We start from the raw sequence: 14,681 nt of genomic DNA, 5'->3' as shown, positions 1-14,681 counted from the left end.
AAAATAAAAACTACCCACAATTCCATTTTTCAGATTAAATCACTTTTAGCATTATGACGAATATCAATCGACATACATGCTTTAAACTTTAATGGAGATAATACTTTGTAACCATTTTTCATTTAATTTATTGAGAACATTTTCCTATGTCATTTTTTTCCTCTTCAAGGTTTTCAGTGGTATAGAATTATAGCGTAGAAAAAACAAAAAACCCATTGCCGTCGAGTCAGTTCTGACTCAGAGAGACCCAACAGGTAGAACTGCCCCATAGAGTTTCCAAGGAACAGCTGGTGGATTCAAACTGCTGACCTTTTGGTTAGCAGCCAAGCTCTTAACCACTGCGCCATGAGTGCTCCTATAGCACAGATAAGTACAATAATTTACCAAAATTACTATTGATAATTAGGTTTTCTTTTTCTATTATACAAGGTGAATGGATACTTTTATTGATAAATCTTAACAAATCTCTCCCTTATAATCCACTTGGAATAAGTTCCTAAAAGTGGAAATGCTGGCTTAAAGTGTGTTGTTACTTGCTGTGGAGTGGATGCCAACTCATGATAACCCCATGTGTACCTTCCTGTTTTTAGACTTTTGATACATATTGTCAAATTGCCTTCCTTACCAATACATACTCTCCAACAGCAGTGAATGACAGCCCCTGAATCCTTAATGACACTAGAATATTAATGCATATTTAAAGTCTTGGTACATATGAATTTGAGTACAATATGGGGAGATAAGACAAGCTCCAGCAGAAAGGATTGGAAGCATTTCCCAGTTTGCACTGAAGTCAGGATTATTATGTGCTAAGAAGAGATGGAAGACTTTTAAGGTTTTTGAATTCTGTAACTTCATGATCACATAGATCACTCACACTTATTAACAAGTTAATTGACTTAAGTATTCCTATATATATATATATATATATATATACGTATACGTATATGTATATTGAGCATCCACAATACAGGGCTCTGGATTTGGACTGACCTGGGTTTGCCTGTGAACTCATCTTCCTACCTATGTGACTCTAGGCAAGCTGTTTAGCTTTTGGAGCCTCAATTTCTTTATGGAAAGAGGCACGCTAAGATGTGCCTCACAGGGTTGGTGTAGAAGTTAAAGGAGATAAAGTGCTCAGCACAGTGCCTGGGGCATACTACGCACCAGAAATATATTAGTTAACTTCATATTGTTTTTGTTATTAGACAGAGAAATCACTAAAACATGGGGACTACTGCCACGTTAAAAGCTTGGTTAAGTGCCTTGCCATGTTCGTGACAAATTTACATTCCCTTTTGTAGGCCAGATTTTCACAGTCACTAATCAGCTAATTTCTTCTTTGGTTTCATGTTAGCTGTGGAGTCCTGGGTTCTCTGCATTGTAAAACATTGGAGTTTAGACTGAGCTTCTTGCTCCTAAGGTGGAAACTGATGCTACCCCTTTTGGGGGGCTAAGAGAAAAAACCCAGACTTTTCAGCATTCTGGAAAACGGTTTCTACCCCGAAAGCCAGATGAGAAAAGAAAAAGTTGATACAAAATGAAATTTTGCATCTGGAACAAGAAGTGTTTCTGTTTAGCTCCAAGGGATATGACTGACATCATGGGTAACAGTTTGCTGAAGGGGAAAAGAGAGAGCATTGCAAGACCACTCTTGGTTCTGAGCTGTGACCTCTTTAATTTCAAACTAAAGACTTGAATTGCTTTATCTTTAGTACTTTCATGACTCAAGTTCTCAGTATGTAGAACTGTACCAAAATTTGTACACACAGTTTTCTGTGTAGTATGCCTGCCTATCTTCCTCACTATACTGATGTTCAGGATTCAGGTAAGTAAAAGACAAATCTGGTGTGTGTTCTGACAAGTGTAGCTTAGCTTCATACCTCAGCAAACCACCTAATTAGAGGTTAGAGGACTCTTGTTTTATTTCCAAAGATCTTTGATGTTTTTGCCCAGAGAGAGTCACCTGAACCTCTTTGAGACTTGGTTTTCTCATCAGATAATGACACCTCTTCTGCAGATGGCTGCCAGGAAGATTCCATGAGAAGTGAAAGCACTTTGTTAGATGTAATTTGCTACATGAAATTAAGGGCTTGTTACTATCAGTCCTTTGTATGTCTATCCCTTATAGCGGTGGTTGGGCTCCCTAAATGGCAAAGACCATATCTAGTTCGTGTTATTATTCTGGGCATCTAGTACAGTCCCAGGCATAGCGAGTGCTCAATACTTATCTGTTATAAAGAGGAACAGAATGAAGGTAGTAAGTCCAAAGAGGGGCTGTGGCAGTAGGGTGGCTCCAACGGCCCAATCGTCAATGAGAAGACTCAGTCCCTACAGGCTGAGTCAGATTCAGACACCAGAAGAAAGGCTCCAGGCCTCTACCATTGGACAGTAGGGGGAGCACCCACGTCAACAACAAAGATGCCACTCTATCTGCTGTTCACGTCTCTTTTTTCTTTCACACATCTTCTTTCAACATGTATTGTTCATAGTCTTAACTGACATGTTAACATATTATCTAAAAACTCTGATGAATAAGTGCAGGATATGCTCAACAGGTGAAAGTGGGTTCAATCTTCTTCCCATCCATGCTTCTGCCCATGAGTGGGATCCTGAAACAGTTCCAATCCTTGTGTGACAAAGAGGAAAGAAAACTGAGCTGAAGTCAGGAAATCTGTGTGTCTGGTGGTGGTGGCTAGGTGGTTTCCTCCCCTCATTTACCTCATCAGACAAATGGATTCTACCTTCCTGTCAATCAGACTGAGGAGAGGAGAGGATGAGAGGAGAGTCATTCCTGCAGTTATTCCTTCAACCAAACATGGAGCCTTTATTAGGCTCTGTGAGGCCTAGTTCATGGTAAACAGGACACAGTCCCTGCTCTCCAGGAACTTGGGGGCTGGTGGGAATAAAGAATATAATATTCTGAATATAAAAAGTTCTGGGGTGTGGTGAATGTTTTAATCTGTATATTTTCACCACAAAAAAAAGAAAAGTTGTGGGGGAGGGCGTGTAAAAATAAACTTCAGAAATACTAACCAATCACATAACCACTTTTTCGTATGTCCATGCCAACTCAAAAATGACTCTGTCACTCCTACATATAGTTCCTTGTGGCATGCAAACAGCAAACCTACAGTTGTCCACGAGGACAGCTCCTGTTTGTACATAAACTCAGGTTTATCCAGAGTTGGGAGTGGAGGGTGGCCATGCAATATCTTGGGCACCTGTCACTCGTTAAATAATTCAGTTCTCAAAGCTGCCACTTCCAGGCTTTTTGCTCTGTTCTGCTATGTCCCAATACCTCCCATTATGGAAAATGGTGGCGGGGGGTGGGGGGGGGGAAGGAGGCCCAGGGTCTTGGGAGTCCGGTTCCCATCAACATTTCTCAGCTTCTTTAAGAAACATGTTTTGAGTGTTTATTACACGCAACAAGCTCTGACAAGGGGACACAATAAGAACAATTAATTATAGTTCACAACCTGGCGGCAGACACAAACTTCTAATTTTATTTTTTCTCTCCTACAGCTGAAAAAAACGGTTCTATATACTTTGTTTAATTTATGCCTCAAAACGGCCCTATGAGGTCAGAACATACTTACTTAGGTCCAGTGGGTTCCAGTTCACAAAGCGCGTGACATTCGTTATCTTGATCCCTCACATCCAGCGTATTTTATAGAGGATGAAACCGACGTTCAAAGAGGTGAAGGATTGAGCTCTTAAGCATTTTAGCCAGTGCAATTACAGTAAATCAAAACCAAACCCGTTGCCATTGACTCGATTCCGACTCATAGCGATCCAGTTACAGCAAAATCCGGCAAATTCGCAAACTGCAGAGCGAGTGGTGGGCGGGGAAGCCGCCGGAACGTGTCCCCGCCCACTCTCCCAGCACCGGGGGCTGTCAACCCCTTCGCCACCTCCCCGAAACTCCGGAGCGCCTGCGCGCCCAGGCTCCAGGAAGCCGTCTGGACAGTCGGCGTCCTCAGGGTCACGTGATCCACCGTCTCCTCTCACGTGACATCTCTCTAGGAGACTGGGGCCCTCGGCCAAGATGGCGGCCTACCTGCAGTGGCGGCGCTTCGTTTTCTTCGACAAGGAGGTCGTGAAAGAGCCGCTGGGGAATGATGGAGCCGCCCCTGGGGCCGCGCCTGCCTCTGGACCCGCTGCTTCCAAGTTCCTTTGCCTCCCTCCTGGCATCACTGTCTGCGATTCAGGCCGAGGGAGCCTAGTCTTTGGAGATATCCTTCCTCTGGAGCTGTCTCTTCCCTCCCCGGATCCTTGAAGAGATCCGGCTAGATGGAGTCTGTCGGTCAGAGGGGTTCGTGTTACGTGCCACTTTCCTTTAGCGGGGCGTCTGGTGCTCCTTCTGTAATTTGAGGAGAGAAGGAAGAAAGTCCATTCTAACTTGTTGCCAACTGAGCAATCCTGGGCAAGTCATTTACTCTCTGTTTCAGTTTCCTTGGAGCCCTGGTGGCGCAGTGATAAAGAGTCAGCTGCTAACCAAAACGTCGGCAGTTCAATCCGGCAGCCGCTCCTTGGAAGCCCTATGGGGCGGTTCTACTGTGTCCTATAGGGTCGCTATGAGTCGGAATTGACTCCATGGCAACGGGTTTTGGCAATTTCCTTAGCTGTGAAACGGGTGTAAAATGCCAATTTGATAAGATTATTTTAAGGACCAGCCAAAAAAAGGGATGCAAGTTGGTTTTAAAAGATGAAGATGTAAGATGTCATTATCTTCCCTCCCAATATTGTGGGCAAGGAAGTGAGACAGGAATTTACTGCTTTGTGCTTCAAATTGCTGCTGCGAAACTCCGGCCTTCTTTCTCACTTTTTTTTTTTTTTTAAGATAGGGAGGCCCACGTGATGATATGTGGAAAAATTCTTGAAAATTTTAAAGAGCAGTATGAATGTTAGTTGTTATCTGGGTTCTGGTCTAAATATCTCTCCTTGTGAAGGAGACTCCTTGACTACTCTGCACATATGGAAGGCCAGATCTGGTTCCTGCCCCGCTCCCTACAGCTTACCAGCTTCCAGGCCTACAAGCTACGGGTGACCCACCTGTACCAGCTGAAGCAGCACAATATTCTAGCATCTGTTGGTGAGGATGAAGAGGGCATCAACCCCCTGGTGAGTCTCAGAAAGAAAACAGGAAAGACCTGGCAGCCTGGGAATGGTTGGTTGTTGGAGGATTAGCATTTACACTCCTGAGATTGGTCCACAGGTAAAGATTTGGAACCTGGAGAAGAGAGATGGTGGCAATCCTCTCTGCACTCGAATCTTCCCTGCCATCCCAGGAACAGAGCCAACTGTCGTGTCTTGTTTGACTGTTCATGAAAATCTCAACTTTATGGCCATCGGTAAGTAGAAAGAAGGCAAAGCTAGCACTCCTAAATTCTTTATAGATTTCCTTCAGAGTTGCTTCTGTAGCTCATCTTCTTTGTTTTCATGAGACCATTAGTACTGAACTAAGGCCTTTGAGGTTTTAAAGTTTGGAGTGAGAAGGCACTTAATTTTGTTCTTTGAAAAAGAGTAAAAAGTGGATTTCAGTTGGATCTTCATTGGAGACGTTTGGTATGAGGAGAAAGCTTGTCACTTCTAATGAGTGCCTCAAATGGTCTTTTTTCCATTTGTGCTTCCTGGTCTTTTCAACCTCACTGAAGTGCTATTTCCTGCTCTCCTACAGGTTTCACAGATGGCAGTGTTACATTGAACAAAGGAGACATCACTCGGGACCGGCATAGCAAGACCCAGATTTTGCACAAGGGCAACTATCCTGTCACTGGATTGGCCTTCCGCCAAGCAGGAAAGACCACTCACTTGTTTGTTGTGACAACAGAGAACGTTCAGGTATGACCAGGGCCTCCACTGTTAGCAGGCAGGAAGGGCTTCTCCCATTGCTCAGGGTTCTAATGTAAGGAACTGACAGGAGAGGTCGGATTCTTAAATTTTCATTATATAGCCTTGAATCATTTTCCCTGCGTAGTATCTTCATTTTTTCACTTTGGAGACTGGGAGGAGTTAGAGTTAGGAAAAGAACTCTGGGGTTATAGTAGAAAGACCTGAATTTTTTTCACCTAACTAAGTTAAGTGATGTTGAACAAGTTGCTTTACGTCTCTGGTTCCTGGTGTTCCTAATTTATAACGGAGCCCTGGTGGTGCAGTGGTTAAAAGCTCGGCTGTTAACCAAAAGGTTGGCAGTTCAAATCCACCAGTCACTCCTTTGAAACCCTATGGGGCAGTTTTGCTCTGTCCTATAGGGTCACTATGATAACAGCCTACAAGGTACTGCATTGGGCAGATCTGCTGCAAAAGACCTCTTTAAAGTGTTAAAAAGCGAAGATGTCACTTGCGCCTGACCCAAGCCATGGTATTTTCAGTCACCTCGTATGCATGCGGAAGCTGGACAATGAATAAGGAAGACTGAAGAAGAATTTATGCCTTTGAATTATGGTATTGGCGAAGAATATTAATATACAATGGGCTGCCAGAAGAATGAACAAATCTGTCTTGGAAGAAGTACAGCCAGAATGCTCCTTAGTAAGGGAAGGGAGGATGGTGAGATTTTGTTTTATATACTTTGGACATGTTATCAGGAGGGACTAGTCCTGGAGAAGGACACCATGCTTGGGAAAGAAAAAGGTCAGCACAAAAGAGGAAGACCCTCAACAAGATGGATTGACACAGTGGCTGCAACAATGGGCTCAAACATAGGAACGATGATGAGGATGGTGCAGGTCTGGGCAGTGTTTCATTCTGTTGTACATAAGGTCTCCATGAATTGCAACCGACTCGATGGCATGTAATACACGCAGCACTTTCTCAGGAATATTTTTTGGATAAAACAGTAAAAGGTTATTGTTTTCTCTTACATGCAGAATTCCTGTACTAGGTAGTGGTAGTATATAGAGAGGATGAAAATGTGGTCCCTGCTTATATTTAATGGATCCAAAACCAGTTGCTGTTGAGTCTGTTCTGACTCATAGTGACGCCCCATGTATGACAGAGTAAAACTGTGCTCCATAGGATTTTTCGGAAGTAGATCACCAGGCCTTTCTTCTGAGGAACCTTTGAGTGAACTCGAACTTCCAACCTTTTGGTTAGCAGCTAAGTGAATTAACTGTTTGCACCACCCAGGGACTCCTATATTTAATGGACAGGAATGGGTGATGGAGAAGGTGAGCAGCCAGGGAAAGTCTCAGAGTGCTGAGAGGAAAAAGAGAGCCAGTATGGAGATGGGAATCCCTTTGTGAAGGATTAGATCCTCAAAGGAAGCCTGTTAATCCCTTTCTTGTTTCTTGCAGTCGTATATAGTTTCTGGAAAGGACTACCCTCGCATGGAGTTGGACACCCATGGCTGCGGACTGCGCTGCTCGGCCCTAAGCGACCCTTCTCAGGACCTGCAGTTCATTGTGGCCGGGGATGAGTGTGTCTACTTGTACCAGCCTGATGAACGTGGGCCTTGCTTTGCCTTTGACGGCCATAAACTCATTGCTCACTGGTTTAGAGGCTACCTTGTCATTGTCTCTCGTGACCGGAAGGTTTCTCCCAAGTAAGGACGCCAGAGAGAAGGGAAAGGGAGGGGGCTGGACTTGTTCCCCAGAATTCACTGGATTTTAAAATCCTAATGCCTGGATCCTGCCAATCTGCTATAATTGGACGTAGTTTTTACTGAAAAATGTGTTTTTGTGCAGCAGACATTTGCTGAGCAGCCCTGGTACGCTAGGAGACTACAGGGAATTTTATTACTATTTTTGACACTTTAGTCAAAGTAAATTGGGCAGAGGAACAAGAGGTTGAATAGTGGAGAAATTGAAAAGTGCTGGGAAGTGCAGGAGAGGGTACTTTTTTCCAGAGCAACCTGAAAGGGGGGACAGGGTGAGCATGCTGCATGATGGACGTCCTCCCTGTCGGATGTTGGTTTGTTTTCATTCAGTACCAGGCACAGTGTCTTACGCATAGCAGGTGCTGGGTGATGATGTGTTAAATGAACAGTTAACTGAATATACTTAATATTTTAATCGACTGCCTGCGTTAATTATAGGATCCTAAAGGGTAAAGGCAGGTCGTGTGTTCTCTTACAACTTCCAACACACTGCTGCATATTATGGATGAACTTCTGGAGGGGCCAAAGAGTTGATTTGTTCTGGGTAGAATGGGCAGCACCAGCATTGTCATGAGAAAGGAAATAAGGGGAGCTGAGACAGAGGTGGTACAAATGTCTGGTGCTTTTTCTTTCCCACACAGGTCAGAGTTTACCAGCAGGGACTCACAGAGCTCTGACAAGCAGATTCTCAACATCTATGACCTGTGCAACAAGTTCATAGCCTATAGCACCGTCTTTGAGGATGTAGTGGATGTGCTGGCTGAGTGGGGCTCCCTGTACGTGCTGACGCGGGATGGGCGGGTCCACGCACTGCAGGAGAAGGACACCCAGACCAAACTGGAGGCAAGGCCACCAGGTCCCCAGAGCTGGCCACAGACACCTGGAGGAAGCTGCAGGAACAGGCTCCCCAAGTCACCTTGGCCGGGGTGTTTCCTCCCCTTTGGGTCACAGCCTTATTCAGTCTCTTAGGGTAGGATTACAAGGTAAAAGGCCTGGGATAGGTCTAGAAGGAAGTAATGGCTAGCAGCCAGAGCCCGCTGTTGGGGTCATCTTTGTCTGCAGAGGACTTTGTAAGGTGAAGTGATACTGGTCTTGGGGGAATCTAGGAGGTTTTAATCTGTCTAGGATCTAGCTTAGATTGGCACTCCAGGGCTGTCTGGCTTGTGTGTTGTGGACACGTTTTGGGAAGTGTCTTCTCAGGACTGCATCTACCAATTTTCTAATCTCTCTCCCCTTGTAGATGCTGTTTAAGAAAAATCTATTTGAGATGGCAATTAACCTGGCCAAGAGCCAGCACCTGGACAGTGATGGGCTGGCCCAGATCTTCATGCAATATGGGGACCATCTCTACAGCAAGGGCAACCATGATGGGGCTGTCCAGCAGTATATCCGGTTAGTCTGGAAGTGCTTCAGGATAGCTTTGAATGCAGGGACAGGCAGACAGACAGGCTAAAACCTGTCTCTTGGTGCAGGGAGACTGTTCTTTTTATTCTGCAGAAACTTTGATTCCTCAGAATGAGAGGATAAGATACCTAATTGGAAAGGGAATGTTTATATGACCAGTACGCAAATGAGCTGATGAATACTTCTTATTTTAAACTTTAGTTTGGTCTTTGTTAATATTCATTATGACCTAATTCTTTAAAGAGAAAAGGGTATTCATATTTTGATCCCATACTTCCTTCTCTTGGTACTGTTTCTTGGAATTTCCTGCCCTGTTAAGAGTTTTAGGAACTCTAACCTCTTTCCCAGATTATCTAAACTTCCTCTCTGCAGCTAAGTTTAAGAGCCAGTGCTCTGGAGCCTTGCTCCTCAGTGTGGTCCACACTCTGGTAGCATCAACATCACCTGGGAGCTTGTTAGAAATGCAGAATCTAACAGGAACAGAATTTGTGTTTTAACAAGATCTGCAAGTGATTCCTGTGCCCATTAAAGTTTGATAAGTACACTGATCCCAATGACATCTGATGCACATGTCTCCCTAGAACCATTGGGAAGTTGGAGCCATCCTATGTGATCCGCAAGTTTCTGGATGCCCAGCGCATCCACAACCTGACTGCCTACCTGCAGACCCTGCACCGGCAATCCCTGGCCAATGCTGACCACACCACCCTGCTGCTCAACTGCTATACCAAGCTCAAGGACAGTTCGAAGCTGGAAGAGTTCATCAAGGTATGTATGGGGTGGGGTGAGGGGGGATTCCTGGAGAGCCCTACCGAGCATGAGGTGGCTCCACCAGGGCCGGCCCGTCTTCAGCAGGATACAGGGAGATCTGGGGACCAGGACCCACTACTCTATAAACTGAAAAGAGGAACAGCTGTCACTGCTGGTTCTCTCCCATCTCTCCTCTTGTTTTATGATGCCAGCCTTCCCATGATAGCCAATCCTGGAAGTGGCATTGGGGAAGCTCTGTGTTTCCAGAGGAATCCCTGTAAAGGTAGAGGAAGAGGAAAATCTCTGGATTTTAGTCAGAAACTTTCTGAGAGGCAGGATAACAATGTTTTAAAAGCAACTCTGGAACCAGACTCGTTGGGTTTGAATCTGGGCTCTGCCACTTACTGTCTCTGTCATCTTGATCAAGTCACTTCATATCTTTCAGCCTCAGTTTTGTCACCTGCAAAATGAGAATAATAATAGCCCTTACTAATAGTTGGTTTAAAGATTAAGTGAGTTAAGTATATAAAGCACCAGATCCATAGAAAGAGCCGTGTAAGTGTTTGATGTTGTTATTAATACAGTCTTTATTAGTAAGAATCTGGTCTTTCAGACTCAGCTGCATGTTTCTTCTCCCTTCCCCAACCACAACCTCTATGCAAATGACTTTGTCTTATGTTTCCCTGGCAGACGAAGAGTGAGAGTGAAGTGCATTTTGATGTGGAGACAGCCATCAAAGTCCTCCGGCAGGCTGGCTACTACTCCCATGCCCTCTATTTGGCTGAGAACCACACCCATCACGAGTGGTACCTGAAGATCCAGCTGGAGGACATTAAGGTAGGTGGCACTCTTGACTTGGGCGGAGCCCTGTTCTTTCTCTAGGATGTTCTTTTCTTTGGGATGAGGAAAGTGCTTCTTGGTGGGTGAGCTAGGAGTGTGAGCTTACTCCACCCTTTACCTCTCCACAGAATTACCAGGAAGCCCTTCAGTACATCGGCAAGCTGCCTTTTGAGCAGGCAGAGAGCAACATGAAACGCTATGGCAAGATCCTCATGCACCACATACCAGAGCAGACTACCCAGTTGCTGAAGGGACTCTGTACTGATTATCGGCCCAGCCTTGAGGGCCAAAGCGAGAGGGAGGCTCTGGGCTGCAGGGTGAGGCCTGTGGAAGAATAGCTTTTGGACAGCAAGGATCACCTTAGGGGCCCTGTGGGTATAGAGCTCACTCACTCAGTCTCCACTCTCCTCCCTTGCCATCCTAGGCCAACTCAGAGGAGTTCATCCCCATCTTTGCTAACAACCCGCGAGAGCTGAAAGCCTTCCTGGAGCACATGAGTGAAGTACAGCCTGACTCACCCCAGGGCATCTATGACACACTGCTTGAGCTACGGCTACAGAACTGGGCCCATGAGAAGGATCCACAGGTGAGGCCCTGCAAGAGCTACAGGAAATGCTGGAGAAAAGACAGTTCTTACTTGTGGCTGCCTTCTGGTGCATTCCTTAGGAAAGACTAGTAACACCCTACCCTTGGGAGCTAGATGATCTTTAGGGGCTAAATGATCCTCAGTGAAGAAGAAATTGGACTGAGGGAAAGAGATAGTTGACTTGTGATTTTTCCCTATGCCCAGCAGCTCTACCCTCCTTCTTCCCAAGGTCAAAGAGAAGCTGCACGCAGAGGCCATCTCCCTGCTGAGAAGTGGGCGCTTCTCTAATGTCTTCGACAAGGCCCTGGTCCTCTGCCAGATGCATGACTTCCAGGATGGTGTCCTGTACCTCTATGAGCAGGGGAAGCTGTAAGAATGTGGGGACTTCCAGGGCACGGGGAGGGGATCCAACCAAGTCTCCAGGGACAGCCACTGAGGTGTGTTCTTGCTCCGGCCCCAGCTTTCAGCAGATTATGCACTACCACATGCAGCATGAGCAGTACCGGCAGGTGATCGCCGTGTGTGAGCGCCACGGGGAGCAGGAGCCCTCCCTGTGGGAACAGGCTCTCAGCTACTTTGCCCGCAAAGAAGAGGACTGCAAGGAGTATGTGGCAGCTGTCCTCAAGCATATCGAGAACAAGAACCTCATGCCACCCCTGCTAGGTACTTGGGAGGACAAGATGAGTGGGTGGCAGGCTGCTGACAATCAGAGGCTCTGGGGCAGGGGCCCCTCAGCTCTGTCTGAGGGTGCTGTTGGCTCATTGTGTCATTTCCTCCCGGACCCTAATTTCAGTGGTGCAGACCCTGGCCCACAACTCCACAGCCACCCTGTCCATCATCAGGGACTACCTGGTCCAAAAACTGCAGAAACAGAGCCAGCAGATTGCGCAGGACGAGCTCTGTGTGTGGCGGTACCGAGAGGAGACCACCCGCATCCGTCAGGAGATCCAGGAGCTCAAGGCCAGGTACTTGGTGTCTGGATCTGTGGAGGGGCCCTTGGGATAACCTCATTCTTCACAGGTGTTATTACATACTTTCCACAGACAGTATTGTTGAAATGTGAGGAACAATTTCTTCATTCCACAAATATTTACTTAGTCTCTCTTATGCCCTAAACACTGTTCTGAACAACACAGACAAAAAGCCTTTCTTTCTTGGAGCTTACATTGCAGAGGGGGAGACAGACAATAAACACGTTAAGTAAAATACATAGTATCTTTGGTGGTGGTAAGTTCTAAGAAGAAAATTAATTGGGAAACGGGATGAGGAGTGCATGTCTATATTATGATTTACCAAAAAAAGCCCAGGAAAGGCCCCACTGAAAGGATCAAATCTGAGTAAAAGACCTGAGAGACAATTTAATGGCAATTGAGAAAATTGAAAGAGAAACCGAAATATCCCCCTGGGTTACGTGGACTTGCTGTGAGCAGGCTGAGACTCCAGGTCCCTTTGAGTGGTAAGATGGACAGAGCCCGTGGTTCCTTAGTGGGGCCCTGTCCTCGGTGACTCCAGCTGCCTTGTCCCTCCACTTGGCTCTTGGCCCTGCCCTCACTGTTGGCCACTCATTGCCTGTCTCCCTTGCCTGTAGTCCAAAGATTTTCCAGAAGACCAAGTGCAGCATCTGTAACAGTGCCTTGGAGTTGCCCTCAGTCCACTTCCTGTGTGGCCACTCCTTCCACCAGCACTGCTTTGAGAGTTACTCGGAAAGTGATGCCGACTGTCCCACCTGCCTCCCTGAAAACCGGAAGGTCATGGACATGATCCGAGCCCAGGAACAGAAACGTGATCTCCATGACCAGTTCCAGCACCAGGTGGGGATAAATGGGGCAGAGGACTTCCACCAGTGTCCCAGAATTCCCTTCGGGAGCACCAGAGGGCTAGTTTCCTTTCCTCCTCTCAGGTTTGTGGGGTGGATGGGGGCGTTTAGGAAATGAACACCTCAGTTCTTCTTGATTCTTTCTTCTTCCCGCCTCTTCCCCTGCAGCTCAAGTGCTCCAACGACAGCTTCTCTGTGATTGCCGACTACTTTGGCAGAGGCGTTTTCAACAAATTAACTCTGCTGACAGACCCTCCCACGGCCAGACTGCCCCCAAGCCTGGAGGCTGGGCTGCAGCGAGACCTGCTCATGCACTCCAGGAGGGGCACTTAAGCAGCTCGTGGGAACAGGTGCAATGGTGGAGGCACAGCAGTGTGGACACGAGGACGGAGACTCAGCTGTTGCGCAGGAGGCAGGCAGATGTGCCCAGAACGTCACTCTGATCTGATGCCATAGCCTCAGCACTAATGGGGGGACTTGATTTTCCTGCCTCCTTCCCGTGGCTCGTCTTGACTGTTTTGAGCAGTGTAGGTCATTTCAGACCAGTGGGGGAGGGCACCTCAGCACCCTCTGAGTATGGACAATAGTTGCTTTATTCTCCATCCTAGAACACCCGGCTGTGCTTGGGTCCTTGCTCCCACAGTCTATAAATAAAAGAATATAATGATTTGGGGTTTCAAGGATTTATTCTGTGGACTTCATGGTGATTCTTAACCGTTCATAGTGTGCTTCCTTCCCCGTTCTCCTAGAGTTCCACTTCCCTTCCCATAGAAGAAGTGGAAATAAGTCTCACTTCCCTTCTTTGAAGATCATGTGGACTCAACTTCATTCCTGTAATGGGTGGGGGCTGTGGCATCCTAGAACAGCTCAGTTTACCGAAGAACCTTCGCAAAAGATGTAATGATTAAGCTCTGTCTTAGTCATCTAGTGCTGCTCTAACAGAAATACCACAAGTGGATGGATTTAGCAAAGAGTTTATTCTCTCAACAGTCCAGTAGGCTACAAGTCCAAATTCAGGGTGTCAGCTCCAAGGGAACACTTTCTCTGTCAGCTCTGGAGGAAGGTCCATGTCATCAATCTTCCCTTGGTCTGGGAGCTTCTCTGCGCAGGAACCTCAGGTCCAAAGGACGCGCTCTGCTCCCGGCACTGCTTTCTTGGTGGTATGAGGTTCCTGTGTGTCTCTGCTTGCTTCTCTTTTTTATATCTCAAAAGAGATTGGATTAAGACACTATCTAGTCTTGTAAACCTCATCAGTATAACCTCATCACAGTGATAGAATTTACAACACATAAGGAGATCACATATAACCTCATCATAGTGATAGAGTTTACAACACATAAAGAAATCACATCAGATTACACTATCATACAATACTGGGAATCATGACCTAGCCAAGTTGCTACACACATTTTTTGGGGGACACAATTCAATCCATGACAAGCTCCAAAAGTAGCCTGGAATGAGGCACCCCAAATAGCTCTTGCTCTTTTGTCTCGCTGTCTCTATGGCTCTTGCTTGGGCAAAGTATCCAAGCAACAGGCAGATTTTGGTAGGGAGTCTTGGGCTTAAGCCTGCCTTCATGTTGGGTAGGTTAGTGTCTTTGTATTTGATAACCAGATACAAACAGGGCAAAAGATCCTTTATTGAAACACGTTTCCGTCTTTGAAGTTGTCAGCTGAAGTTTG

General features: G+C 46.2%; 1 protein-coding gene across 1 annotated transcript; it reads left to right on the top strand.

Annotated features, from left to right (window-relative positions):
• Window positions 1-3,986: 3,986 nt before the first annotated feature.
• VPS11 (VPS11 core subunit of CORVET and HOPS complexes) lies at window positions 3,987-13,669 on the top strand. Its single transcript, XM_004385640.2, has 16 exons — window positions 3,987-4,235; window positions 4,976-5,124; window positions 5,219-5,354; window positions 5,681-5,844; window positions 7,299-7,546; window positions 8,242-8,443; window positions 8,841-8,992; window positions 9,586-9,772; window positions 10,445-10,591; window positions 10,723-10,911; window positions 11,019-11,180; window positions 11,410-11,549; window positions 11,641-11,843; window positions 11,974-12,145; window positions 12,769-12,991; window positions 13,165-13,669. Exons 1-16 carry the CDS (start codon window positions 4,049-4,051, stop codon window positions 13,327-13,329), a joined length of 2,826 nt encoding a protein of 941 aa, XP_004385697.1. The 5' UTR covers window positions 3,987-4,048; the 3' UTR covers window positions 13,330-13,669.
• Window positions 13,670-14,681: the final 1,012 nt, after the last annotated feature.

The sequence above is a fragment of the Trichechus manatus genome, unplaced genomic scaffold (genome assembly GCF_000243295.1).
Source record: "Trichechus manatus latirostris isolate Lorelei unplaced genomic scaffold, TriManLat1.0 scaffold00143, whole genome shotgun sequence".
NCBI lineage: Eukaryota > Metazoa > Chordata > Mammalia > Sirenia > Trichechidae > Trichechus > Trichechus manatus.
Note: the sequence above shows the minus strand (reverse complement) of the source record. Positions and strands in the feature narration are given on the sequence as shown.